Source organism: Lipophrys pholis (genome assembly GCF_963383615.2).
Source record: "Lipophrys pholis genome assembly, chromosome: 1".
Lineage (NCBI taxonomy): Eukaryota > Metazoa > Chordata > Actinopteri > Blenniiformes > Blenniidae > Lipophrys > Lipophrys pholis.
The window spans coordinates 917,419-945,263 of record NC_137635.1 but is presented as its reverse complement, the minus strand read 5'-3'; the positions used below and the strand labels follow the sequence as shown (position 1 = coordinate 945,263).

General features: G+C 42.8%; 1 protein-coding gene across 3 annotated transcripts in view; it reads right to left on the bottom strand.

Moving 5' to 3' along the window:
- LOC308111113 (myosin phosphatase Rho interacting protein) overlaps positions 1–27,845 on the bottom strand; it is a 45,085-nt gene that overhangs the window by 14,370 nt on the left and 2,870 nt on the right. For 2 of the 3 annotated variants that reach the window (XR_013935431.1, XM_080465867.1), the window contains exons 2-12: positions 27,587–27,664; positions 25,436–25,501; positions 10,470–10,621; positions 8,792–8,876; positions 4,893–5,118; positions 4,080–4,638; positions 2,818–2,953; positions 2,611–2,727; positions 1,161–1,217; positions 981–1,049; positions 806–895 (exon numbers count right to left, since the gene is read on the bottom strand). Coding sequence is in view for 2 of the 3 variants with exons in the window: in XM_080465867.1 (XP_080321993.1) it covers positions 806–895; positions 981–1,049; positions 1,161–1,217; positions 2,611–2,727; positions 2,818–2,953; positions 4,080–4,638; positions 4,893–5,118; positions 8,792–8,876; positions 10,470–10,621; positions 25,436–25,501; positions 27,587–27,664 (1,635 nt within the window). In the remaining variant the exon portion in view is untranslated. The remainder of the gene's footprint in view (positions 1–805; positions 896–980; positions 1,050–1,160; positions 1,218–2,610; positions 2,728–2,817; positions 2,954–4,079; positions 4,639–4,892; positions 5,119–8,791; positions 8,877–10,469; positions 10,622–25,435; positions 25,502–27,586; positions 27,665–27,845) is intronic. The other variant, XM_080465868.1, reaches the window with a different exon arrangement.

Below are 27,845 nucleotides of genomic sequence, written 5' to 3'. Positions count from 1 at the left end.
AGAATCTGGATTGAAAATGAAGTTCAATCCTGTAGGGCAATGGAGCGAACAACAACAACCCCTTCCAGTGTGAAGCATGGTGTGCAGTGAGCAGATATAAATACTGGAGTTATTAATTTCTCGACACCAAACCCGTGTTGTTCTCAGCCAAAGAGACAACGATCCTCTCGACTACTCTATTTCTGACTTCCTGTAGAAAATATCCGGGACCGTAAACAAAAGAAATGACCTTTAGTTCTCACGGGATTAGTGCCTGGAGCTTACATCTATATGTAGCAGAAACAAAAGCCTCACTGGCCTCAGAGTGTACTGCATGCAGCGACGTAGGAGTGCTAAAAGTGTTTAGTGACGGGAGGATTAAGTGATTATATGAATACTGGCATGTCTGGTTCATTCATGCAACGCCTCTCAGACATGGAAACACACGTATGTATTTTTCATGGGCTACGGTGAGTGGCATTGGCAGAACGTGGGTAAGGGCAGTGCATTTGAATGCAAGAGGTTAGAAAAACATGTCGTGAAGGATGAAGGCCACATGCTGCAGGACACGAGCGCTGCCGGCATATTTAGGCCAGTATGATGTCAGCCTCATACAGAGAGATGACAAGTCAAGTGACATCCCTCATGACAGACAAATAATCAGTTCAAAAAGAGAAACGGCAAGAACTGATACCTAAAGTTGCACCGCGTGGTATCTGGGGCTGTTTTTAGATTAGCAGAAGACAGTGGAGCTAAACTGTGCAGACAATAAGTGTCAGTCTTACGGGTGACAGATGATTATTGACGACAGAGAATCAGCACTCACCATGATTTGAAAGCCATAATTCCTCTGGACCGGGAACTCTTTGACATCATAACATGTGGAAAGGTCAATCTCGCCATCCATTTCAGAAGCCTTACAAAATATATAGAATTATTCCTTTATAATGGCCTATTAATGACATTTCCAGTGAATTGAAACACTCCGTTTTATATCTTACCTCCTCAGCTATTGAGTCCTTGTAGTACCTTAAACTCTGGTCTGTGAGGACAAACCAGTGTTTCTTCCACTAAAGGATAAAAAAACAAAAAACATGGAGTGAATTTCACTAATTATACAAATAGTATTCCATACTGGAGAGAAAAACATCAGTGAAAACAGAAATTGTAAAATAGATTACCACTCCATCTTCGTATAACTTTGTCATCCATCCTTTCTTGAAGTTCAGCAGGTCCGGCTGCATTTGAGACAGAAAACGTCGTCATACAGCCTCCGACAAACCTTTACATTACTTTTATGGATAAAGGAATGAAAAAATCCTTGAATTGTATTTTTCTTAAAACATTTTGTACCAACTTCATCAGTGGGTGATTATTTCTCCATAATTTTAAATATAACCAACATCTTGCATTTACAGGTATTTGTTTACATTCAGGTAACCAGCTTCTTAACTAGTGTCGGTACCGATATGTCGCTCCAGCTTCAGCAGAGACTTACTGGCGGGAGCCGGACTCTCCCCGTGAAACACAAACTGCTGCACATAGAAACCAAGCTCAAGTCTGTTTATAGACCCCAAAGCAAACCGGTGCCCCAAAAGCTGGCGCCCGCTCACTCATCAATACCTTGTTTTTGTTGAGCTTCATCAGGTGTGGTGTCACCGTCTGGCAGAGAGTCATTCTGAGGGCTAACTGCCTTCACCGCATATGTTGACAATCTGTGTCTTGCTTCTGTCCCTGGGACATGCACACGACTGAGGCTGCTTCTGTGCCGGCTATTTATATTGGCCAGTAGCGGTGGCGGCAGTGGTGTGTACATGTGTACGGGTGTGTTTAAGTGGGTGGGGGTTTTGGCAGCTGCAGTTTGAACTGAGAGACGAGGAACACGCTGACTGAACGGCCTTCATATCAGACTGCAAGGAGTCAGACCTCCGGAAGATACCCACATAACCTTGAGTAACCTGAAGTATTCAGTAATGATGGAGGTTGTGTTCAACTTTAAGCATCGCCCTTGTGATCATGTATGCATCTGAAATAAATGAAGCAACTTACAGCACACACTTTGGTTCTTCTGAACAGGGCACATTACACAAACATAACAGATCACTATCATATCATGTCTCAAATTCAAACCCTAATTCAAGTTTTAATCCCTTTATGATTATGAGCAACATTCTCTTTTTAGAGTTACATGCAATCTGAGATTAACTTTACCAACATGCATTTCTGCAGATTATGATGCATTTTATTGGTGGTCGGTCTTTAAACGGACGGCCTCATATGAAGGCACTCAAGTTGCAACTGGCAGTGCCAGTGTAGGTTACCTAGGTGTTAATGAGTTAAGACTATGTTGTCATGTTAAACTGGGCTTTTATGGCATTTATTTTTATGCTTCATAAACATTTTTTTTGGGGGGTGGGGGTGGGGGTGGGGGGGTGATAGGGTATTCTATCACAGAAAATGATCAAACCCAATTGATGAGAAAAAATAAATTTGAAACAACAAAATGAACCTTTTCAATATGCACAGGAATGTTCCTTGAATAGAAAGATGTTATTTTCCTTTCGGAGACACCACAATGACTTCTAACAAGTTAGAGTCATTCTACACCTCCGAGACTCCGTCAGCACTCACCGTCATCGAGGACTCTGTGACTCTGCGGTCCAGAGACTTGGCTCTTCTTAAGTTGGCAAAACTCGAGCTGGACACGTCAGGGACTGACCGGTCCTTTACTGAATCCAGTGACATCTCCTACAGATGCAAAATTAACAGGAAATTACTTGAATTCCGTTCAGTCTGTTGGGTTTAAAGTGCTCAGAAATAATAAAGAGAGCAGCCTACATGTTTGTTAGCTAGATGGCGTCTCTCACTGCGCCCTTGTCTCAGTATGGAGTCAGCTGAGGGCTCAGTGGTGTCACTTGTGTCCATACGCTCAGCATGTTGACCTTCCTCAAATCGGCCGATGATTTGAGATCGTCTACAAGACAAGGAAGACCCCACCTTTCTTTTTTAAACAATAAACACTACAGTTTTTATAAACAAAGTCTTGTGTCGCTATAGTGGTAAATGCAGAAAAAAGCTTTTCATCATGCCAAAATACTCGTCATTGAAAGCAGAATCATATCGCTCAAAATCTCAAAATACTGCAAGAGTATTACAAAATCAAAGCATGATATGAAGGGAAACTTAAGCAGGTTTAAGAAACTTCTGGAAAAATCATCTTAAAGCATTTTCAAATTAAACATCAAATAAAACTGACATCCCCAAAGAGACTCATCCAGAAATACAACCAAAGGTAAGGAGCAGTGTTACATGATGAGAGATAAACTTAAGAAGAAATCATGATGGCGGATTAAACACATAGGAGTAAAAGCAATGGTAACAGTTTGGCGTTACCTTAAGACACTGCACTGATTAACGAGGAGATAATTGAGAAATGAGGAGTGGCCAAAGCAGAAAAACCAAAACTGGAGGTACGAACGTCCATCGGTATGTTTGAGTGAGCACATGGTATACAGGTTCAATTATTCACGGATAAACAGTGCATGTTTGAGCTCCCAGGCAGTGCAGAGATGAAATGATAGAAAGCAGGAATCAGCGGTGACCAGCAGGGAACAGCATTGGGACAGGGGTGGAGGGGTGGGTTGAGATAAAGCTCTGTTCAGAAGCCCCTGGAAAAGAGTGAAACAACAAAACAAACTAGCAAGGTGGCTAGAGCAAAAGGTAGAGAGCAGCAGAAAACAAAGTACCACATGCATTTAGATAATCCTAAATCATTAATGGTAAACCACTGGTAAGCTGGGGAAGGCAGCAGTAACAGAGGATGCCTTAAAGATAACAGCCACCAGGGGGTGCTAAAACAACTAAAATGCTGAGTGCTTTCGGCAAGGCATGGGACTCCAGTAATAACCTTACAGATGCCATCTACAGGATTTCAAGCTATGCTGAGAACTAACAACCAGTGGCTCATTAATGATTATTACATAAGCTGTTTCCGTTATTAAAATTAATTATGCATCATGTTTTCAATGCTCTTCTTTAACAAGCAGCTGAAAGAAACTTAACATTTGATGCAAAGTGCTGAGCATGACACTGAGCCTCACCTGCGCTCCTCCCCAAACAGCCGAGCCACCTCCTCCCTCCCTGGACTCCGTGTTCGCGTTCTCAGCTCCTGACGCTTTTTGTCTGATCGGAAGGCTTCCCGGTAGGTCAGCCTCCGAGCTCTTGGCACATCTGACAACGCTGCATACTCCCTGCCAGACCTGCCAACTCTGCCTCCTCCACCACTCACGCTACTAGAGCTCCCTCCACCAACACTGTGCGCCTCCCAGGTGGGTGTCGCTCCGCTAGGATCAGAATCCAGCGAGCTCTGGGAGGAGCTGATGGTGGAGTAGCTTGGGGAAACAAGTGAACCTGGAGAAGGAAGGGGGTCTTGACAGGGTTGATGAGGGGAGGTTTGGGGCTCTGATTCGGAGGTGTACCTGGAACTGGGAGCTCCTAAAGAGGAGGATGATGCTGAAGAGGACAGGGGCAGATGCTGGGGTGGCTGGGGTGGCTGGGAGTGAAGAGCTGAATTTGGAGAAGGCTCAGACTTGGTCTTCTCCAAGGAGAAGTAACCACTCTCCACTCGTACTTTACGTCCGGTGCTCACAGTGCCGCCATCTGAAGAAGTAAGACACAGTGATGTACAAAGCTTGATTAAACACAGCAATGATTATGAGTTCTACTACTAGTTCGGTAGAACTATCAGAATAGTGAGATGTAGATTGTAACCTGTCAGGATCTGAACCTGCTCACTTCTCTAACCTCCAGGCTACCAAGACTAGTGCACATTCCTAAAGTTGCACAGATGTCCATCACTAACGTGGGCCTTACATACAGCACGTTTGAGGATTTGCCCTCATCTTGGTCCTCACCATCTTGAGTAGTGACACTGGACTCCGGTTGGCTCTGGCTCAGCTGGCTGATACAGGAGGCACTGCGGCTGCAGGGGATGGTGGCCCTGCTCCAGCGGCTCTCCTCCTGCCACAGCGAGGCCCGACTCATCGGGACGCGCTCGGCACTGGCAATACTGCTGGACAGGCATGGGATGCTGCCTCCACTGCTGCTGCTGGTCACGGTTACCTTGGCAGGACCCGGCTCCTGAGTAATGGTTCGGGTTGGAAGGAGCGGATTGGCAGAGGGAAGGACATGATGGGAGGTAAGGTCACAGAGAGACTACAATAAGGAAGATGAGAAGGTAAGAGTTTGAGAAAGAATAAAACACTTTAATATAAACATTAGAACACAGATGTTGGAAATATGTTTTAAATGCTGACCTCTGAATGTAAATGTGCTATATGGTATGCTTACTCCCAGGGTATATCTGCATATCTGGTATATATGTGGCAAACAACCCCACAATGTAAGTGTTTCTAGTTTAAACAACCGGACAAACTAAAAAATACAAAAACCTCACAAGTATGATTTTAATGAGATATGCAACAGACTTTTCAGGGGAGTATAGTAGAAAGAAGCCTGAGTAGCCCAGTCAAGTAAATGTGTTATATTAAGTGGGACAACATGTATTTTAAAAGAAACTGGGCACATTTGAGTGGTATGATTTAGATTTGTTGCAGTGCACTGTAGTGAGAATGAACTGACTCTTGTTCAGTGATATGCCCTGTTACACTACTGGTCTGTTTCTATTGTTGATGCTTTTCTTTTCACCTTTATTGTTTATGTGTCATGTGATTCCATTATCAGCGTAACAAACCATAACAAAGCAGCCTTTATTTTCTGTAAAATGACAAATTGTGGGAAGAGAAAAGGAGGAAACAAGGACAGGAGTAAGAGATGGACAGCTTGACAAAGAACAAAGAGCTCATTCATGGTGAACACACCTGTAACACCGAGGATACAAAGAACAAAACAGCACAAGGACATTCTGGAGAAGGGAATTACACAGAAACACAATTTCAAGGGTAACAGCGTCTTAGATCACTTTTGTTTGATTCAAATTTACAAACTGAATTAAAAGCGTGAGACCACTTATCAAAATCAGAAATCCATTCAGTGATCAGGAGATGCATAACATTCTTTATAAGATAGAGAAAGATTTCCAAGCAAACCCATGAAAAATAATTGTTATGATTCAGTCTACTCAGATCACCACAAACAGAAAACATGCTGCGGGCCAAAAATCACTCCTCCACTACCAGAGCGGGAAGGAAAAAGTGTGTTCTTTTTATTCACCCTTCACCCAGACAGATTTGGATAATAGTTGTAATTTTCAAGCGATGGGATTTCAAAGATTGGGATTCTATTCAAATGGGATGCAGGATAAAAAGGTTGGCCGAGCTGAACTCACTGGATGTCCATTCATGCCTTCAGCTGAAAAACCCTGGCTTGCAGGTATTCCACCCTGCCAATCACAAAACACCTTTTGATGTCAACGTTTGCTCCGTGTTGTGGATCGTAATCAATAAAGCAGAAACCTGTCTCTTTTTCTATATTCATGACTTGACCACTATTTCTACAGAAAATATTTGACATGTTTTGGTTTGTTTAATAAAGACTAAACTTTGAAATATAACAGCTACAAAATTAGAGACATTTTATTTCTGTGGCGCAAACAAGACAAGGAAAGTATTCAGATTCCTTTCAGTTACAATTGTAGAAACAGTAATCTTTTTTTCTCTGTGCATACAAGGTCAGGTGTTTAGATTGGAGGACTCTACCCATAAGGCAAACACAGCGCACTGGTGAGGTATTTACAAGAGTGCTTTAGCATGTGTATATCTCAAGTACTGTATATAAAAAGTGGGAGGACAGCCTCCGGCACTAAATGTGTTGCTGGCACAGTAAAGTGAGGAAAATGTAAACTATAAGACAACAGTTGATATTAATCAGTGAGAATCTGCTGTCCCAAATAACTGAACAGCCTAAAAGGCATTGAGAGAAAGTGACAGCAGTTAAGCAGTGGAGGAAGGATCACCCTGACACATTATCAACTCTAATTATATGGCCGGGCCTTGACCACTGCAGTTATTTTAGGAGATGATATCATATGGCTACAACTACACGAGAAGTAGTATTGTTTTACACAAACACCGCTGACTTACTAAGATAAAGTACTCATCTCAAAGCCATTGAATTAGTCAGCTGGACTCGGTCATGTCTTGGAAGATTCATCCCTTATTTAAGTGGCTTCGTCACCACATGCTCATCGGTATGAATTCAGGACGGACGTCGCCTGTATGAAGGATGTTACACGAATAGCTTAATAGTTTGCTCACCTTACTCTTAGGATAAGCAACTTTGCAGTGTGTAGACCCTCAACATCATCTGATCCATTTTCCTCAGTGCCTTCTGTTTATTCAAGGTACCTTATTATTCTGAAAATCAGAATTCTCTTGCTGGCCCTAACCCTCTACAAAAGCAGTGAATGCAGCTAATTAGCAGCACTGGCAGGGTTTAGTGGCAGAGTCCCAAAGTTTGCATTCATAGGCTTACAAATATTAATGTACGTCGCATTAAGACAGCAAGGGCCCAGGGCTGTTACGAGCAACGTCAGAAAATATGTGCAAGATCCTGACTGTGACCCTCTTCAGAAAAAATGACTGCTTTGATGAGGCCCGCAAGGTTATTAACCGCACAGGCAAGAAAAGCCTGACAGGTGAGACAGCAGCTGTGAGACACGACAAGGAAACCGGCTGCAGTGGCAAATCTACATGCAAGAAGATCAGGGACACTTCGCTGAGAGTTCCTGCTGAATGCTGTGATAGCAGGCAGCGGTCATCGTCACCATGGATTGTTTGTTCAGGAATATGTTCACAGCTCAGTTACATTGAATACCTTGTGAGATTGTTTCGCCTCTATCACATTAGATGTTTCTTCAGAGTGTTGTCTTTACCCGACCTAAACCTTGCAAATCACAACGGTCAAATGTTCGATGTCTTGATCTGAAGTAAGTCAACTGGAGTGGACGTACCGTCTACAAACACTGACACATCGTGTGACTGAAGAGTACAAATATAGATCGTATAAACTCCTGAGCATGTGGCTGGCAGAAAAACAACATCAATTTCCCACCATCAGTGAGGAGAACAAAAGTTGCTCTACGTAGAGAGGAATGAAAAGCCTCCATACTGCCTGTTACCACAGCAGAGGTCATCCTTCACTACATTATATTCTTACTGTTGTTCTAGAGCACCGAGCGGGGATGTTGAATACCGTTCACCATCTAAAGCAGAGTAGATGTGGGGTCATAACCACCTTGTCAGGAGAAGCTCAGTATGGGCCATTTGAAACATTTCAGCTAATATTGGATGTAATTCAAAATTTGATATGCAGACTATTATACTCCCCAGGTACCTGTTGTGATCAGTGAGAATATCCCCAGTTTGGGTTGGGGAGCCTTTTTGTGTAGCGTGTGCATGTTCTCCCTGTGTGTGGGTGAGTTTCTCCTATATGGTCCAAAAATATGCGTTTAATTGGCGATAAAAACTGCCTGCAGGTGTGGATGAGGTTCTATGTATGCATCTCTGTGTCTGCCCGGTGATGGACTCCTCCATGGTGTACAGCTACGGCAGGTTGAGCTCGAGCCCCCATGACCTTAAGTAGGAAGGTGGACAGAAGCTGGATGGATAATTGTTGGCGAAATCAGTACAAATACACCACAATATACATCCCCGACCATGAATCATATACAGAACACAAAATAGAATATCACAAAAGCTTAAAGCGTGACCTTCACCTGTGTCTGCCTGCTCACTGCTGTTGCCTCGTTCAGTGTAAGAAGATAAAAGTGGTTTACTGAGAACAGATGCAGTACCTGGTGAGTGGGCGGATCAACCTTGCGCTTCTTCTTCTGGTTCTGCTTGTTGGTCCTGGGGTACACAGTTAGAGCCTCCTGCCACCTACGAATGGTGAAACAGTGCAAGTGTTATTGGCACCCTGAACGCAGACTGTACAAACACTGCATCCAAGGTGGATCAATACATGACAAAGTTCTCTGTAGGAAAGAATGAACCGGTTCTCCTTTGAACAAATATGCGCTGTTACAATTCCAGACTCATGTAATAGCACCAGAGTAAATTAAACACTAACCTCTTTCATAAATGAACCAAACCACAGCCGGATTCTTTACATAGAAATGAGAACATTTATTGCCCTTTTTTTGGTGAACAGTAATTCATAATTGCTTTTCTTAATCTTGTGGCAATTAACATTTCCTAGGAAGGCATTTCAATCAAGGACGTATTTTATTGGCACTCATATTTTACTAAGGCTTAATAGATTACCTTTAATTAGATTGTGTGCTTAAAAAGTGAAGATATTTCATGAGCAGAACAGAACAGGACAAATTTTCATGAATTGGGAATTTCTTTAAAATGCAGATGAGACAAAACCATGTGTATTTATTATTATTATTTTAAACGATAACTGTTAATGCTTGGCACAATTAGAATTTCCTAAAAATGTATTTAGCTGATTAAAAGCAAGATCAATGTAAACTTTCATGTCATGGAGTGTCCTGCACGTTGACACGGCCTGGCTGGAACGTCTGGCTGAAGTGTTCACTTGAAAGGTTTACTAGTAAAACCTCATGAAACATTGATGATGAACTCCGAGGAAAATAAGACATAGTGAGTCTATATTTGACAAACAGTGAATTGTACTAAGCACGTCACACATTATATTAATGTTAACGGGGGAAGTATTTATTTAATCGAAACAGTGACTGTAGCACAAAGCACTCATGCATTATCTTGATATTATTCCAACCCACCTCCTTCACTGTAAAGAATGAAGGGCTCAGTCAACGATCATAGATAGAACATGTGACGTAATTCTAAACGAATGGCAGCAGCCCACACACGGTGCCTTTCATAGAGTCCAAAAGACTTTTAAGAGAAGCTGAAAACACCCAGCAGTCATTTTTTCATCGTCGGTTGATGGAAACCTTGTCGGGGCTGATATGGTTGTGCGATCACCCGGTACCGACACATGGAAGCCAGATGATGGGAGAGTGGGTGTACAGTGATTGAGCAGGTAGCATAACGAAGAGTGGGTGTTGTGAGTCACAGCTCCCTAAGAATAGCCGTAATGTGGACTGTACGCTACAGCCAGGGAAGGAGAGTGCACTGCAGAAACACACTGAATGTGCAGCAGCAGCAGAGGAGGAGAGGCATAAAAGACGCCTGAATTATGAAGATTAGAGCTCTTTGTAATGAGATCTGTGTCTTGGCCAATGTGAATTTGTAGACACAGGGAAGAGGGTCGGAGCAGCAGCGAGGGAGAACTGTTCAAGAATGTGCACTGTCACTGCAGTGTGAATTACAACTCTCTGAAAAGCACGGCCCGGAGGAGGCAGCAGGGGGCAGAGCAGTTTTGGCAACAGCAGCGGTTGCACACAGCTATTTCCTTTGACTAAACCACAGAGCACCAAAAACCAGACTGCCCACCTGAAGCCAAAGCATATACTGTGGGGCTGATAGACGAGGTCTTACCCGTTGATGATCTCTTTACACTCCGCTCGTATGAAGTGCTCCTTCTCAGGGGTCAAGATACACAGAGAGTTCTTCTGACCGGTCCTGGACTCGCCGTCGATGACATCAGAGCACTGGTTCATGTTGATGGTACCTTGGGGCAGCGTGCTGGGCTGGAGGATCGTATCAGAGACACACAGAGAAAATGTTAAATGAGGAAGTGAACAGACGGGCCCACAAGTCCCCGCACATGGTCTGTCTTCTCACACAGTCCACCCCGGCATAAATTGTCATGCCAAGCTTGGCTCTTCACACGTTGATATAACAGGAGAAATGTTCCTGTCAGTCGCCGCTTTGAAGTTTTTGTGACGAGTGATATGTGCTTTTGCATTTAAAATCCAGTAATTATGTAATAGCTTCACATATTTTTGCCAAAATACCTCCACCTAAAATACAACATTGCTGTGAAAGTTAGGGAACTGATCACAGCTATGATAGACTCAGTGTGAAACATTATTTTGTGAATAATTCACACACAATCTCGGCACTTAAAAAGCCGCTGAATCAGCTAACCTGTGTTACTGGAAGATTGATCAAGCAGCATCCTTTCTAAGGTGGACATGCCATGTGAACATCAATCCTAGTGGTTCAGTTCAAATTGAAATGATGAATATAACTTAAATATTATTGCACACGTATACAAAAACATTTTGTTAACAGTTTTACTACATTAACAGCAAGTGAAATGTGCCCTAGTACAATAGGAGCAATTTGTACCATATGCAGTAATCTAGTGATATCATTTTACAATCAAAAACATTTGTAATGTATTTCAAGCATAAAAGTCCAGATTTGGAACAGTCTTGATTTATTTTTGTTGAGGACAGATTGATGCCATTTTGTAATTGCTGCACATTGTACTACAACAACCGGAATAATGAACAACTACAAAAGAATGAAAACACCCACGAGAGGGCCGCCGGTTTCATTTATAAACAGTACAAGTTCATACGGTCAGCGCACGGCTTTGTATTTCAATCTGTCTGACTCCTAGGTACGAAGTGCAAACTCAGCTACATACACTGCTATTGATGCCATCTGTCAGCCATAAATAACGTGATCATAGGGCTCGCAGAATAATACTACGCTGTGCACAATGCCATAAGGTTTCACATGCAGCTTTATTTATGTACACTGTGGCTTTGAAAGGCACGGATCATTTAAAGTGGAAGAATACATGCCAACTCAGCTCAAGACGGATAAGATAATCTCGTCACAGTGGATTGCAGTGCACTGCTCCAGGTGAGCCTGTCGTTTCCAATATCCAGCTTTTTATGCTTTTTAGTTAAAGGAAACTCTGTCGGTAGTCTGAAAGTAAACTAATGCATACATAGACTGTTGCTATCAATATGACAAGGCCAAGAAATGTGACATTTCCTTCATGTGACCTTCAAATGACTTTCCCAAGTCTTAGTAGAATCCTTGATAATCTTAAATTGAGTTTACGATTTAGATTTGTTCGCCAAAGTATATGAGTACTATGTAATGAAGCCCACTGAGAATGGGCGACTATTTGAACAGCATTTGGGTCCTTCTTTCTAAACCTACAGATAAAATGATAGACAGTGAAATATCACAGCACCAGGCCACAGATGATAAATTACAGCCTTCTGCAAATCAGCAGGTATTAGAAGATGAAGCTGGGGACAAAATTAAAAGGTTCGCGAGTGAGCAAATAAATCTGATTAGTGGATCTGGACTTTTGTCAGCATAAGCATAGCTTGTCAGCAACAGAGCCATCTACGCCTGCGGAGGGCCTCTAATGTGGACACAGAGTAGTCAATCGTTAACAGTTTGTGGTAATCCCACCCTGTGGCTGGACGAGAGGCCCTGTTTACTCTTTCACTGTGAAGTGACACTTTCATTCTCATGTCCTTTAGCATTGGCTGTGTTGGAACAAGATATAGTGCAACATTGAGAGTATAGGAGGATTTAGAGCAGAATGGATCTGCTGTATGATATTTGGGAGGAGAAACTACATAATGAGCATAATAATGTTGTTTACTATTTTGATATGCAGTAAATACAAGCATTTACACTGAGCGTGAAAGCAAAGTGCATGGAAACATCTTCTTGTAGTTCAAGTCAGTCTTTTGTGATATGTATACGGTACATGTTAATATTGCAATAATTGTGTAATATAATGTGCAACCTATTGGACATTTCATCTCAACGGGTTGAGGCTTACTCGTCTTGACAAGAGAACATTTTGAGAGCTAAACACTGAAGCAGCGTGACCTTTAAAGCTTGTCATGTACCACCGTAAAATGATAGTTCCACAAAGTCAGCCATTGTTTTGGTTCAAGTTCTTTAAAATCACTAAAGGGCTCTTGACATTAGGTGAGAGGCCAGGGCAACAGCCGGGCTTGACACACAGACGGACAAACAGGCCTCGGGACAGCTGGGCGAGGACCTGGGCCTGCTTCAGACTGGGCAGTGAGAGACTGGCGTCAGCTTGACCTGAGAGCTCTGTCACTCTCACATGGAGACGAGGTCTGAAGGCAGCGAGAAGGAACCGTGGAGGGCGGCTGAAGAGAGCTTAAGTCCTGAACTGGTGGTCGAGGAGAACAGCAGCGCAGCAGAGTAGAAAGGGGGCTGTGTGGACTTTGACTTTGGGCTGCTCGGCCATCTGTCTGAGTAAACAAATCTAGAGTACATCACACATGTGGGCCTGCCCTTGAGCTGGAGTCAGAAGAGGATAAACAGCAAAATATTTCAAATTCTGGGAACAGTTGTACAAGCTGCTTAAGCTCCCGGCTTTATAATCAGTGCAATAGATTCTCTGGGATATAGAAAATAAATTAGATTGACAACAGCTTTGATTGAGAACCTATTTTTACAAAGCTGCTCACCTATAACAGAGATTACAGGGTAGTAGGTGGGGTTACAGTAAAAAGTCCAGACAGAGTGTGTTTTGCACTGGAGCCCTGTGGCGAGCAACACGGGACCCCTCTCACACGCGTGCACCCTCCCAGCTCCAGCACTGCGTCAGCTGAGCATCAATACAGGCCCCTGCTCGGGCCCAGCCACCGTGGCTCGAAGCCCCCAGACCCAGGCCCCGCGGACCCACACCTCTCTGTCACCTAACCGAGACCCAGTCCACTCTCCCCGGGCCACCGCTCGCCACAATGGCTCCTTTGTGAATCAGCACCAGTTCACACAATGTGGGATTGTCAGCCGCCACAGTCCACAGAGCCACTCCTCCCGTTAACCCTCAACAAGAAAATATCCAAGAGACAAGAGGCCCGAACAAGTGTCCTTTTGTGATCCGAGCATGGAAATTATGAAGCCAGCATAAACTTATTCTTGTCTCCGGAGTTGTTCAGACAATAGCATGAATGCTGTCTCGGTGAGAGTCATTCACGGGAGTCTGAGAGAGAGACGGGGACAAATCAGATTACGATTTGGTTTCTTAATTCAGTCTCAGATAACTGACTGACCTTTACAATCTCAGCAGCCGCAGCATCCTGACAGGAATAGAGTTTTAGCTTGTCAAAAACTAATTGCATATTCAATTAAATATTTGTTAGCACACACTGACAATCTCTTGTAACAGAGTTCTGAGCGGTTGTGAAATCTAAAAAAAAAAAAAGTTAAAATACAAGTACCAATGAAACACTATTACCAGGATGCTGCACAATGAAAGATTCTGAGCGCTGGTTTTCATGGCATTAAACTGCAAATCCACTGCATAGTTTAGCCTCTCCTTTCCTCAGTGAACACCGATCATATGTCCGTCCAGATGTTGTGTAGCATTACAGCAGTATTCATTAGTAACCAGGTCTCTGTTTAGAGAATGGTAATTAGTGAGCCCATACATGCAGCCATGTCTTCGTGCCCCAGGCTTCCTTCACCCGTGGTCATTCTGCAGCTTAGCAAAACATCCCATTCTTCCTTGTGACCCAGTAGGAGAAATATTTGCTTCTTTTGGCAGCTGGCTGATGCTCGACTTTCAATTTTGGTTGTGAAGCAAATTTTCTTCCTCTGCCCTCAGCATTTTTGGGTTTGACATGCTCATTTCTCGTCATGGAAAACCGGAGTTCAGTTAAAATGACTCACTTCAGCATGCGAGGGAATTAGAATGGCATTTCACAATGTGACGCTTATTGGAATACATTTCTTTTTCAAACCATGCAAGCAGTTGTCTATTAGTACAAATACACATAAAAACAGTTGCTTAAGAACACCTGTACGTTGATTACAAACATCTGCTATCTGGTATTAGGTGCCAGTTTGTCTGCCAACATCGGAGGTGACAAATTCTATTGCTATGACTTCACTCGTTAATTTACATTACTCTTCTTTAGACGTGTACCAGCAGGATTCTGAAGCACTATTTCCAAGGTGCTCGCACTAGATCCTATCTCGATTGACTTTGATCACGAAAGATGTTGGAGCCGAGACGATAGACGGTGAACTGGCACCGCTTCATCCTGACTCATGTGCAAAGTCGAGAATCAGGTCTTTTTGGGGTTCTTCTTCTGCACATTAACAATAACAGCAATTACGCAATAAATCTTTCCATGGCAACGGAGGATAACAGAGCTAAATACACATTTCTGATACCAGTGAGCATGCCAACAACAAACAGCAGGGAAATGTCTTCAGGTGCCAGATGGACGGAGTCACCTTTAGTCATGCTGCGGAGGGCTACGAAGCTACTGTCTCCATCCTACACAAGTCCACAATGATCACACAATGACAGACACACAACAATCAGAGCAGGAACTAGAGCTGGCAGATTGGTCATGGACAAGATTACAATCATCACCGTGCCAGAGCCCCCACAGTCCTGTAATTTTACTCCAGTATCAAGGCAACCTAAATCCGGTGCAAAAGCACAGCCTCAACTATAATGCTGTTCCTCAACTCCTGCCTGTACTTTAGACAAACGTATAGCGCTATAAAAATCAGACTAAGCCATATGGTGGATATCTGACATCTCTGCTGCAGGGCCAAGTACAGTCCTCCAGGCATTCGCAGATACACCTCACCCCGCTGGTATGCATTCGGGATTTTCAGATGGTTAGAAAGCAGCACAGTCTCTACTGAGAAGGATAACAGTATACTAGTAAGTCATATTCAGAGAAAAATTAACAAGAACAGTAATCAAAACAACACTCATTTCACACATTCTTGTAGCAGGTATTTTGGAGAGCGATGTGGGTGGCAGCAGCACTTCTCCTCTTATGGAGAATGGTGAGAGGATGTGGGTGGCTTAATGCTGTGTTAGGAAGCCAGCAGCCGGCGAATGAAGAGGAGGAGGAAGAGGAGGATGAGATGGATGAGGAAGAGCTTTTTCTCTGCTCGTACGGCAGGATTCTTTTCAAATGGAAGCCTGGTCAATCAGATGCAACTGTAGGAGAACTATGTGAACTCGACCTTTGGCTGCCCATCGTGTTGGCAGGTCCACTTCAGGATAGAATAATTAAAACCCGGGCGTACTATTGTGTGGCTAAAGAACAGTTTATTATTCTCATTCAGCGGTAGTGTTGGTGATGACGACAATAGCATTAATGTAATGTCTGTAATGATGGTGACAGTGTGACAAAATACAGGAAAAGGCAGACAGAGTGTGAGAAATCTGCCAGCCTGCGTCAAAGTGGTGACAGAGTCGATGGGCTGGCTGCAGAAACAGGTGCTGCAGTCGAGTTGTGTCATGTTGCTTCGGCTGTTCAGATACAGACCGTCTGAGAGGAGTTAGTGTGTGTGTGTGTGTGTGTGTGTGTGTGTGTGTGTGTGTGTGTGTGTGTGTGTGTGTGTGTGTGTGTGTGTGTGTGTGTGTGTGTGTGTGTGTGTGTGTGTGTTTCCCAGACAGGTAACTTGTTCTAACTCTCTGCAATCCAACTGCCTCCAAAGTTTTATAAAAGAAAAAACTATCATCTTCCTCTTTGTACCTTAGTAATACAGTCAAGTAGTAGTTTTTTACTTTTTATTATCTTAGATTAAGGAATAACTTTTCTAATTTGGATTGTATAGTTATAATCAGATAACTATTATACATGTACAGCAAGCAGTCTTCTGCTAATCTGTCCATAGATTAAGTGAAATAAAAAGAACTTTGCAAACTGCAATATGCCCATAAGTGAATGTTTTAAATGAAGTAAATGGGGAAAAAGTAAAACAAAAAACAAACAAAAAAAAAACCTTCAGTGTAGAGTACTGCTAACAGCTTCCCTGGAGTCCAATGCTTTTCATTCTCACTGATCAGTTTTTTTTGGGGCATAAATACAGACTTCCATGAGTGCGTCATGGAGACAGAACTGTGAGCTTATCTCAAACGTTGGGCTGCCAATGAAAACACAAATGTATTTCAGATGGGTTCACCATCAAACACTCATTCACACTTAACATGCGAGTCCTGCTACTGCTACTCTTCTATGTCGGAGAATGAGAGTTGGAAGCTCTGTAGTTTGCCCTGGTTTCAATTTGTCACACAACTATTAAACATTGTTGGTTTTGAAGTAGGTCTGTGTTTTAACTCTGTGACTTCTGGTACAGTAAAGCCTGAAGCTGCAGGGGGAAAAAGAAAAAAGCCAACAACAGTCATTACAGGATCACAAGGTACCCCAAAACAGCAGTGGCTGAGCTGCTGCTGCAGCGTCACACATGGAGCGCTGACACAGCACTTCAGAAAGTAGGCCAAGGTGAACAGGTCCTAACAAATGCCCAAACAAAATGAAGATCCAAATAAAAATCATTCTCAAAGAAAGAAAATGTACTCGAGCAACTCAAACAACGCCATGTGAAAAAGCTGCATAAGACATGCAGGGAGGCTTCAAAACAATGACTGCAAATCTGCCAAAGCCTGAATAAGTCAACGCAAATGAGCCCATCGGGGGTGAAGAGAAGGGAACATGGAGGAGCGTTTATAGGGAACATGTTTCTTTGAGAATTCAGCTGCTCGCTCGGTTTCTGAGTTTGTTTCCCCACAGGGCTAAAGAGCAGCTTCATACAAGCCTGGGTTTGCCAGGTAGCACTCAAACCGCCGTTCATCACATTGCTGACAGATGATGAATTTAGAGAAGATAGCACTTCATAAAAGCTGCTAACGACAAAAAAAAACTACTCATTTATAAGTGAGAATGTCAAGTGTTCATGAAAGTTATTGGGAGATCCTGTATATCAAATATTTCTATCGTAGGGTGAGTAATCCTACTTTTAGTGAGTAATCCTACTACTGCAGACCCAAGGTTGTACTTTCTTTCTAAAAATATCTGGGCTGCAGAGCTCTGACCTTAGCAGGTGGCTGGATTGGCAGGTCATCAAGCTGAGCTGAAGGGTTAAAGGTCACCCAATACAAGTCCACCTGTTACAACTCAGAAAGACAATCAACTGCAGCTGTGGCCACTACTACTACCACTACTACTACCACTACCACTACTACTACACTTTCACAAAGCGGAGGCTTGTTAGACACCCAATCTCAGGCCAGGTTGCTACTGGAACTCATCCAACTGAGGGTCTCCTTGCAGACGTGGAACTGATCAATTCATTACCGCATCCGAACCACACAAGGAGTAACATATTGTGCATATCAATTGTATACAATAAACTAACAAAGGTTCTAAGAGTATGTGGTCGGGGTGTTCAATGCGTATTTTTAAACATGAAAATGCCTTTCGGTGTCTCTGTACCCCTACCACTGTACATGCAGACACCTTCCCACCTACCCCACTGTTTTATTAGTGCCCGTCTCAGAGCAGGCTAGCCCCTCACACCAATACTTTAAATAAAACCTTTTGTTGGTGTCCTGGCATAGTTATTAGAACAAACTGAGCGAGCAGTCCATCAGGCCCTGTTTGGCTTTATGGACGGGGGGGGGGGGGGTGTTACACAATACCGGTGGTTGCTCTTTCCAGCACCAATGATTTATAGGCCAGACAGAATAGGTAATGGAAGACAGAGATATGGGGGAGTGGCAGGATAAGTGAGAGGAGAAAGTGAATCAGGGCTATCAATTGGGAGAAAAAAAAATAAAAAATAGGGACCTTCCTAGTGAGAGTGGACACTGGATTTCACTGGAGTCTCCTGGAAGAAGCCTTTCTCTGGGTAATGAATGGCTGGAAATCATTAAAAAAAAAAAAACAAGACTACGAAGGGGGCGACAAAGGAAGGGATAGTAAAAAGACGAGCTTAAAAATAAAAATAAAAAAAAGCCTCTTCGGGACTTCTCATCATGGCACAGCAGAGGACCACCATCAGGAATTTAGCTCTTAGAACCCACATGGCAATCATATTCACCAAGAAAAAAAAAGGAAAGGAAGTACTACTTCGTCATTAAATGACCACCACATCAAAAGAAACCTGATGCCTTTAAAGAAGCCCCTATTCATCTGCTCTGAGTGATATAGTACTATTTTAGTCAATGTGCTGATAGAAGTCAACCAGTGTTAAATGTTCCTGTCTACAGGTTCATGCTGCAGTGAACTCTGATATAATAACAGGCCTACGTTAAACAAGAAGCTCTGTATCCTCATGCTTACCATCCATACATTGGCTGAAGCTTTAACTAGCGGCTATGAAGAGATTTATTATTGTCAAGGGAAGTTTGTGGTCTAATTATCCAAGTACAATCTTTTCAATAGTGCTGAGGAATTCGGTCTAACTAGCAATTATATTTCAAATGGCATTTAGATCGATATAGTTAAATAAATTCCAACCTGTTAAATCCACTTTGTGTTTCACTCAGAGAGTTTCTGCTCGTCCAGTCAAAACATTGGACGTGTTATTTCTTTGAGGTTGAGTCCACAGGTGAATGTGTGTGTTTTATTGAATGTTATTTGAATTTAATGTGAAACTTTAAAGAGGGAGATTGTTTTCTGACTCATTAAGAAACACACAATAAAGTGAAATGAAGGGTGAAGTAGGGATACAAGGAGAGAGGAGATCAGTAGGAAAACAATGGAGAATGTACCCCTCTGTTACGTTGGATCTTTTAGAGTTCAGTATGTTATGAAACTCTGATCCCAAACAGCTGGAATCGTGTTTTCAACAGTTCCCCATGTCTATTCCTACACTGTTGGACGTAACTGCTGTAAAAGAGAGTTTTGTGGATGAAGACAATAAAAGTGAGCACATGTAGGACCATGTAGAGCCGTGGCTCACGTACACACTAACCATCCGCAGATAAAAGCTGCGAGGCCAGACTTGACTCTGAGTCAGAGTTACAGTACTTCTGACTAAACAGATGGAAATGTCCAAACAGCAAAGCAGTTCAGATAAGATTTTAATCTCAGCCATGTCCGGGGCGATGTGGTCACTAAAGGAGAAGCACAAAAACACCAAAAAGCTACAAAAAGCAGACTTTGGAAAGTCAATAAAGAAGTACAGAGGCAAACCAATTGATCAAGTGAAATAACAGCATAGTGTCCACTTCTATCACAACTCTGCCCAAACTAACAATAATCATGTTTGTTATGCATCAGGTCAACGGTCTTCACTGGTCTCAAACTTGAAATGCAGGATTTGAAACTCATAAGGAGGAGTCATGCTTGAGAAGATAAGATCAGCGCCATAAATAAAGGAGAACTAAATATAATCCCACCTCAAGTTACAGGCTAATGACAAACCAATACAAGTTTGGATGACACCTTCACCTCTTTGGGAGTTTTTTCCTGACAAAAGTCTAATTGTAACAGGAAAGCAGTGGGCGGGTGTGTTATTTTTAAAATGTAAGCTTCCATGAAAGGACCTCCTCGTGAGGTTGACTGGGGTACAGCTGGTCAAAGGCTGTTCCTACAAAAAAAAAAAACAGTCTGTGCTCACTTTGAAGTTTTTGAGTATTTCTTCCACCATTTTATCACCGAGACGCAGCGTCCTGGAGGAACTGTGGTCCCTGTCGTCTGGAAGCCTGGGGACGGTACACTGCCACCACATGCTGTACGCTGACGCTTCCTCTTCCAGTTCATTCTTTTTCTAACATACTCAGTGAAGTCATGATGAGATTACAGGATTTTCTATTAGAGGAAGGTTTTGGTTTGTCCAGCAAACAGATTTCACAGGATTGATGTGTTTTTAGTTGTAAAAGCTGCCATGGGCTGTTGTGTTACAGTGGGGGGCCATTACACCTGCACTGTTGTTGCTGGAATATGTAATTCTCTCTCCCTGATGATCACTGCAGCAATCCCTTGTCATGCAGCCATGGCACTGACAGGGCCTCCAGTGCAAAGGGGGCAAGTGGAGTTTAATAAGACCAATAATACAAAAAACACCATCTCAGTACATATGAGCAAAGAATAAAAAATAAAGAGAGAGAGAGAAAGAGAGAGAGCTACAGTGGTTGATGGCTTTGGCACAGAGAGTCGCTTTTATCTACAGCATTGTAAATACTGATTAATACAAGCTGTATGTATGGCCGTTCTCATGGTTTTGTGGTTCTTTGCAATGGGTACAGTGACCCCAGTATAATCCATGAATGTTTACATTCCAGAAGATCAGTTCCTATCGGAACCATGGGGAAGGAAGGGCAGGGGTTAAAGAAGACTCTCACGCACCATATCTCCACAAAACCAACAAACGCCCACCCAGGATCCACACTTGGTAAACAATTCAAGGTTTTTTCGACTGCAGACCATTGATTTCTAGAACACAAGCTTATATGTACAGTAGACATTCACCGCTTCCTTTCCCACTCCAGGTTCTCCTGATTTGCAGTCAGGAGAGGACTGGAGCACCCCTTTAAGTGTTCCTAATTTGACGGGGTGGGGTGGTCAGCATCCACTTATTCCCCGCACAGAATGCCTGGAAGCAACAACACAACTCAGAGGCCTGCCCACTCATCCATTCCCTGGAAAGCTCTCATCATTCCCAAACCAACACAAGACAAAAGCTCCTCAAAGTGGCTAAAAATAACCCGCAATTTCATTTTTTTTTACTGGCAAAGAGAGGAGCAGCTATTTGTGCCTGTTTCAGCATGTCAAAAGGTCTGAGGGCAAAGAAGGGCTAAAGTTGTATCTGCTCATGTTTGAGAGATTCAGCAGAGAAGCAACAGGATTTTGTATCTCAGGTCAAAAGAATGCACCAATGTGTGGGAAATGGAAGGAAGCTTGTCCAAACTCTCCCTGTTCTTGGACAGTGCTATGGGGCAGAAGTCCACTATTTGAATTCCAGTAAACACAGGAAATTAATTGAGCTAAGATGAAATGAGAATGACTTCAACAGCTGAAACGTCATGAGGACATCATGTTCTCCCTGGAACAACAAGGGGTATGGCCGTGATACAGACAGTCCACTGCAGTTAGTGCAGTCTAAAAGCAAACGCTATCCAAGTGTCTCTGAATGGGCCTTTTGTGTACTGCAACTCAATAGGTAGCCTCACTTTATTTGCAGGTATACTGTGAATGTGCAGATCAGCAGGAAAACAAACTGCCCTGTGCTTTCCTATATATTCCTCCAAATGAAATGAGAAAATATTTAGTAGGATTTTTGGTAAACAGCAATAACAGATTATCAGCGTAGAAGCATTGTGAGTCAAAACAATGTGGATCACATCGCGTGTGTGTGTACATGTGTGTGTACATGTGTGTGTGTGTGTGTGTGTGTGTGTGTGTGTGTGTGTGTGTGTGTGTGTGTGTGTGTGTGTGTGTGCGTGCATGTCAGTGAGAGCAAGTCACAATGAGGTCACTGGATGCCAGGTCTTGTGTGGGGTATTTATGACTGCACAGCGAATCAGTTATTAGCGAGTGAGTGTTGATGTTTTTCACTAACTGTGCCATCAGGGTGGCTTTGTGGGGGGGCTCTTCTCACCTACATATCTGCTCTCACCATGAGGTGATAATGGAGTTGTTAATTACCCAGTTGTGTGAGTTGTCATTTTTCTTTTGTTTGCCTCCAAATGATTACTGCAGTATCGTGTCCTGGTCACATGGGGCAGTTTTCTCACGGAGGTCTCTCAGACCCTGCAGCACCTGTTCCTGACATGGCCTCTGCAGTCGAGCACCCTCAGTTCCAGGTGCGTTCACTCACACACACTTACTCACGCCAACAGAAACATATGCAGTTCAGCATAAACTGCAACTTGGTCCAATCCTGCCTCGCACATGTGTTTAGACGTTAGAGCTTTTGTTTTTCTGAACAGCTACTGTAGGAAGGCTGGCTCGCCGTACGACTGAGCCTAGAGACAACCCACACGTCCGTGCTTTGCATCCAGAGTGTTCGGTCCTGTATCCCTACAGTCCGGACAGAGACGGCGAGAGCTCTCCACACAACCGACAATCTGCCCTGTGTTACACATACCATGGTCAACTGTTGCTGGACAAAAGGACAAAACATGTAACCTTGGCAACGCTGCCCTGGCATAACTGTGTTAGGTTGCTCTGGGAAAATCTAGCTTGTGCATTCAGCAAATACTGGAGGCTGAACTAAGAATCAACTTTATGAGTTATAAACAATAAATCAAACACTACTTTTATTCAGTGAAGTAAGTTGGACGCGACACATTTCAATTCCCGTCTTTGGAGGCCACATTAGCCTTGCATGGAAGAACATGCTCTATCCAGGCCAACATTTCCAGTTCTTCGCCATGTCCTTCCTTTCAGTCAGTGACAGAACACATTTCTCTTAATCGCGCTCTCACTGCAGCGACATTTTCTTCTCTTACCCACTTGTCTCGTACTTATAACAGCTCGTCAAAGCCGCTGCCACCCTGGGCATAAAAAGATGGCAGTGGTGTGTGTGATGTTGGGTGTTCACCCTCGGTGGGCAACCCCAAATGTAGGACTCCAGTTACTGTGATCTCTCCCAGGTTTTTGCAAATCCAGCCCTTTCCCCTCGAGCCACGCCACATCCTGCAGGTTGGAACCACAACCCATCTGGGTTTGGTTAAGCGAAGACAGAAGAGCCATAAAACCAGGCTGAGAGAAAAACAGAGGGGCACCTCCTCATCAAAAACCCTAACTGGTGCTCTCAGATGGGGGTTCTGATGTGGTCTGGAGAAATGTTACACTGGCCAAAGCTGGCAACCTTTAAATTTGACACGATAACACACAATACAACTATAAACTGAACGTCGATCGAGGCTTCTCTGGGCGATGTGGACAGAATTAGTTTTTCTTTTATCTTTTGGTTGCTCACTCCAGGGGTCATCCTTCTCCACCCCACCTTCTCTTAACTGTATGGAACATGTAATCTCATGCACAGGGAACACTTCGACAATGACGCCAGGCAAGTATACTAATTAGCCATGTTTGTGCAGTCATTTATTCAACACAAAACAGTTATTCTAATGCATCCAGTGCGACAAGCCAGGATCTATATTTAGTATATATATTCACTTGATATTTTGAGTGACAGACCCTTGTTGCCCCCCTTTGCTTTTGATCCTTCACTCAGGGAGCAGATGAAAAGAGGAGAAGTGAAATTCAGAGAGATCGTTGAATGGAAAAAAGGACATCCGCCTCCATCCTTTGTCTCTTTCTGTAAACACGTCATCATCATCATCCACCAGCCACTTGAATACGTTTTATAAGCACCAGTATGAAGTGGACATTAGGGCCACTGTGTATTTATTACTTTGTTTGGCACAAATGAAAACAACGATGAACAAAAAATGCCAGTTTTTGTATAAACTATGCAAACACAGAAGAAATCTGTTGTACAGTAATGATGCAATGACCATAAAATCCACACTACATCACAGCTCCTGCTATTTCAGCAGAGAAAAGAAAACTCTCAGTGTGTCTGTTTTATTCTGCAGAATACCACACATGATATGAAAGGGTCAGCGGCAGCGGAGCGACTGCTGCTTCTGGTCTGCTCGCACCTCATTTCAAAAGCACATCCAGAAAAAGCTGTTGAGCACCGCTCTGGGTCAATCAATATCCAGCATGCCCACAAGCTGCAGCACCACCAACAAACAATAAAGTATGAAAAACAAATGCCACACAAACAAATGAACTCACCAGAGACGCTGCCTGCCTGGATATTCACATTAAAATAAATATACAGCGATTAGACAACAATCAATATGGCTCTTTACGTGTTAATCTTCCTGGCAAATGTTTTATTCCCACGTTTTTAACTCAGAACAGGGACTCGGTGTTCCAAAGCTCTTGCACAATTACCGTGCCGCCACTTGAGCAAACACACACAGCTCAGCACATGACTTTTAGTATCAACACCATGTGGTGTCACTTCATTAGGTTTGACACTCCTGTGTTAGCCAACACCAGTGTGTAGCACGCTCGCTAAATGCTCTGTTGTATGCAAAGAGGGACTGCTGTCAGCTTTGTGCTGACTGCTTGATATTCTGTCAGTGAGCCTGCAAAAAGACCCCAAGGACACAGCAGACAGATGTGTTTCAAATATAATCCTGCATTTACAATAAAGACATTTTATTTTTATGTAAAAGGGAATTCATTTCAATTAAAGGGTTTCCATTAGTATATTGTACTAAAATACAAACATCTTTTAACATTTCCTTTATCAATGGCACCAAACTAATCTGATATTGTTAACTTTAGGTATTCATGAAGAGTATATTATAAAACTGTAAAATAGTATGTGCAGGGGGGACCCAGGTTCTAATCCCGGTGGAGGTATTCAGGGTAAAAATGAGCAGAATCTGAAATGAAGAGTTAAGGCACCTGTATTACTACTTAATTTCTTTAAAATGAAACGTCTCTGTTGTGTGATGTGTGTATGTCTGTGGGAAACTAAACTAAAACTTATTAGATATACTCTTGATCATCAATGTACAATATGTAGTAAATGTGTTTAACTGCAGGTTAACTGGATATAGTGAGTTAAAACAGTTCAAACTGAAAGTTAAGTCCATTATTAATAGTGAGTATATTTGCATCCCACAGTTCAGAGCCACAGACCAGCTTTAAAACATTTAGCTTCATTATATAATCATATTTATTTGCAGCTCCTTTCCTCTGTGTTGAGAAAACGCATGAGCGGAGAGAATAAAAGCCGCCTCTCACCATCTCGTCCAGAGCGTAGCGGAGTAAGCCATGCTCGTAGAGGATGAAGAAGCGTCTCTGCCATTTCTGTCAAGGCAAAAAACAAAGACATTTTTTAGATCGCTCTTACATCATGTAACACATTGGTCAGGATCCAAACTGAGCATTCAGAGGGCAAAAGGCAGAATGCACAGAGGACTGGTTCTCAGTCTATCGCAGAGAAACACACATACGCAAATTCAAATGTTTTTCTGGACTGCGGGAGGAAACTGGACAACCCAAAGAGAATGTATGCAGAGAGAGAAAATGGAAACTTCACATAGAAAGGACCCCATGTCTGGAATCAAACTAGTAATATCCTGAGTGTGAGGTGAGAGTGCTAACCACTACACTACTATGTGTTCCTCTCTACTCATTTATACACTTAATATTGGCATAATGGCAGCAAAAAAAGGATAAAGCTAAATAGAAAAATGTTCAAATATTCACCATGTGGTTAGAAAGTGGTATCTTTATACATTCATTATTCCACAAGTGGCATTAACATGTCAACAAAAACAAGTTCATGGAAAGATGTTTATGTATAGAGCATTTTAAGGGATTTGTAATTGTGTCTAATATAATACAATATTGCCTCAAGGTATGAAGAACACAGAAGAGATTATATACATGTTCAAACAAACTGGATTGGGTGCATCACAAGGCTTCAGGGCTGGAACAGGCTGGATAACATTTTAACACACTAATTTATAAGAAAGGATCAGCCAGCCAGCAATGAGATAATTCAATGTCCCAGTTGATTGTCGGTACAGTCATTTGAAAACTAAGTGCTTAAATACTTTCAAAGGAGCACCAGAGATTATGCTTCTGATAACACTACCTGTGACCCGATCTCCCTTACAGGATGATACACAATGAAGGCATGTCTCTGTGAACCGACAGTAACTTCCTGCACGGGATTAATGGAACGCCGCCTCCTGACGATGAAGCCTATCATGTTTCTGAAGCTAGTTCAAATTCAGCAGGTAAGAGGGGGTCCAAGTATCTGTAGGTCAGAAAGTCAATTGTGTCAATCGTTGTACAAATACTCGATTGACAGTTTTTATTGATTATCACTCCTACTGCCTCAATAAGCGTCCCACCAGCCACCTCTTTATCTTAATGCAGCGTTTTGTCACAGGATTAAATTTCCTTGTCTCCTGTTCCAACTGATCCTAATGCATGAAATATTGAGAGCTGCTCCGTAACCTAAAAGAGATGCTGGAAGGTCTCAGCTGGTGTGGAGAAGCTTCACAGGTAATATAGATGGGACACATTTAACGTCCACTAAAAGTCCATTACACCTCAGTATTACAGAACAGACCCACAACCTGTCAATTTAGAGTGTTGGTAAAACAGGAGTCATTATACATCAGCACTTTTTCGGTGTTATTTGTTTGTTGGTCAGTCGAAAACTGACCAATGTGCTGACCTCAGCGCTACGAACAAGCCGCCAATTATACGCCCGCACTGAAAAGCTGACTGCAAGAGGAGGCCCAACGTATCAGTGATGATGTCAAAGCAGCAGCAGCAGACTGTGGATAGGAGATCAAGAAGTGCTTCTTTCCCCCAAAAACCCATATGGAAGCCATCAGGGCGGCTATGAGAACCAGGACCTTCCTTCTCCTCCCCCACATTCTCCCGAGTCGGGTTTTTTTTTTGGGATGCAACACCACAGTATAATCGAGGACCTGATAAAGGAAGGCTCCCATTGCAGTACATGATGCTAGGGCAGTGTGATTCACTAAACAAAGTCAATATTAGGCCTCATTATTGCCTTAAGACGAGGCTTCTTCTGATAGATGGCCGAACCTCCCACAGGAATCTGCTGATTCTATGAAGCAGCTCCCGCAGCCACGACAACGAGACCTCCTGCTCATCAAATGTCAAACAAGAGCAGGAATTCATTTAGGGAACAAGCAAGTCACAACCTACCTGATATACTCTACCCTCCAGAATAAAAGTTTATAAAGGTAAATAAAAAACACAAAACTGTTGGAACAATAAAAACTAAAGAAAAAAACAAACAGACACCAGTGTATGTTCATAAATCTCCATCAAAACCATATTGATGAGACAAACTCACAGGAACACGAAGAGGACAAACTATACACGCATAAAAACGCCACTTACCCGAGATCTGTGTAAAGGATTGTCAAAATTAGTGCCCTCAGGTGCCAGTAGCAGCCATCCTCCGTAAATAGGCTTTGCCTGGTGAGAGGAAAACAACAATAACCATCACTAGAACAGAAACATTAACATATTGATTAACTGTTCAGCTGGGCACACTTGAACTGAACACTGATTTGACTGCAGGCTAGTTTAATTCAGAACCCGGACTACAAGCCACTTTTAGAGCATGTTAACAAAAACACACAACACACAAGTTAAA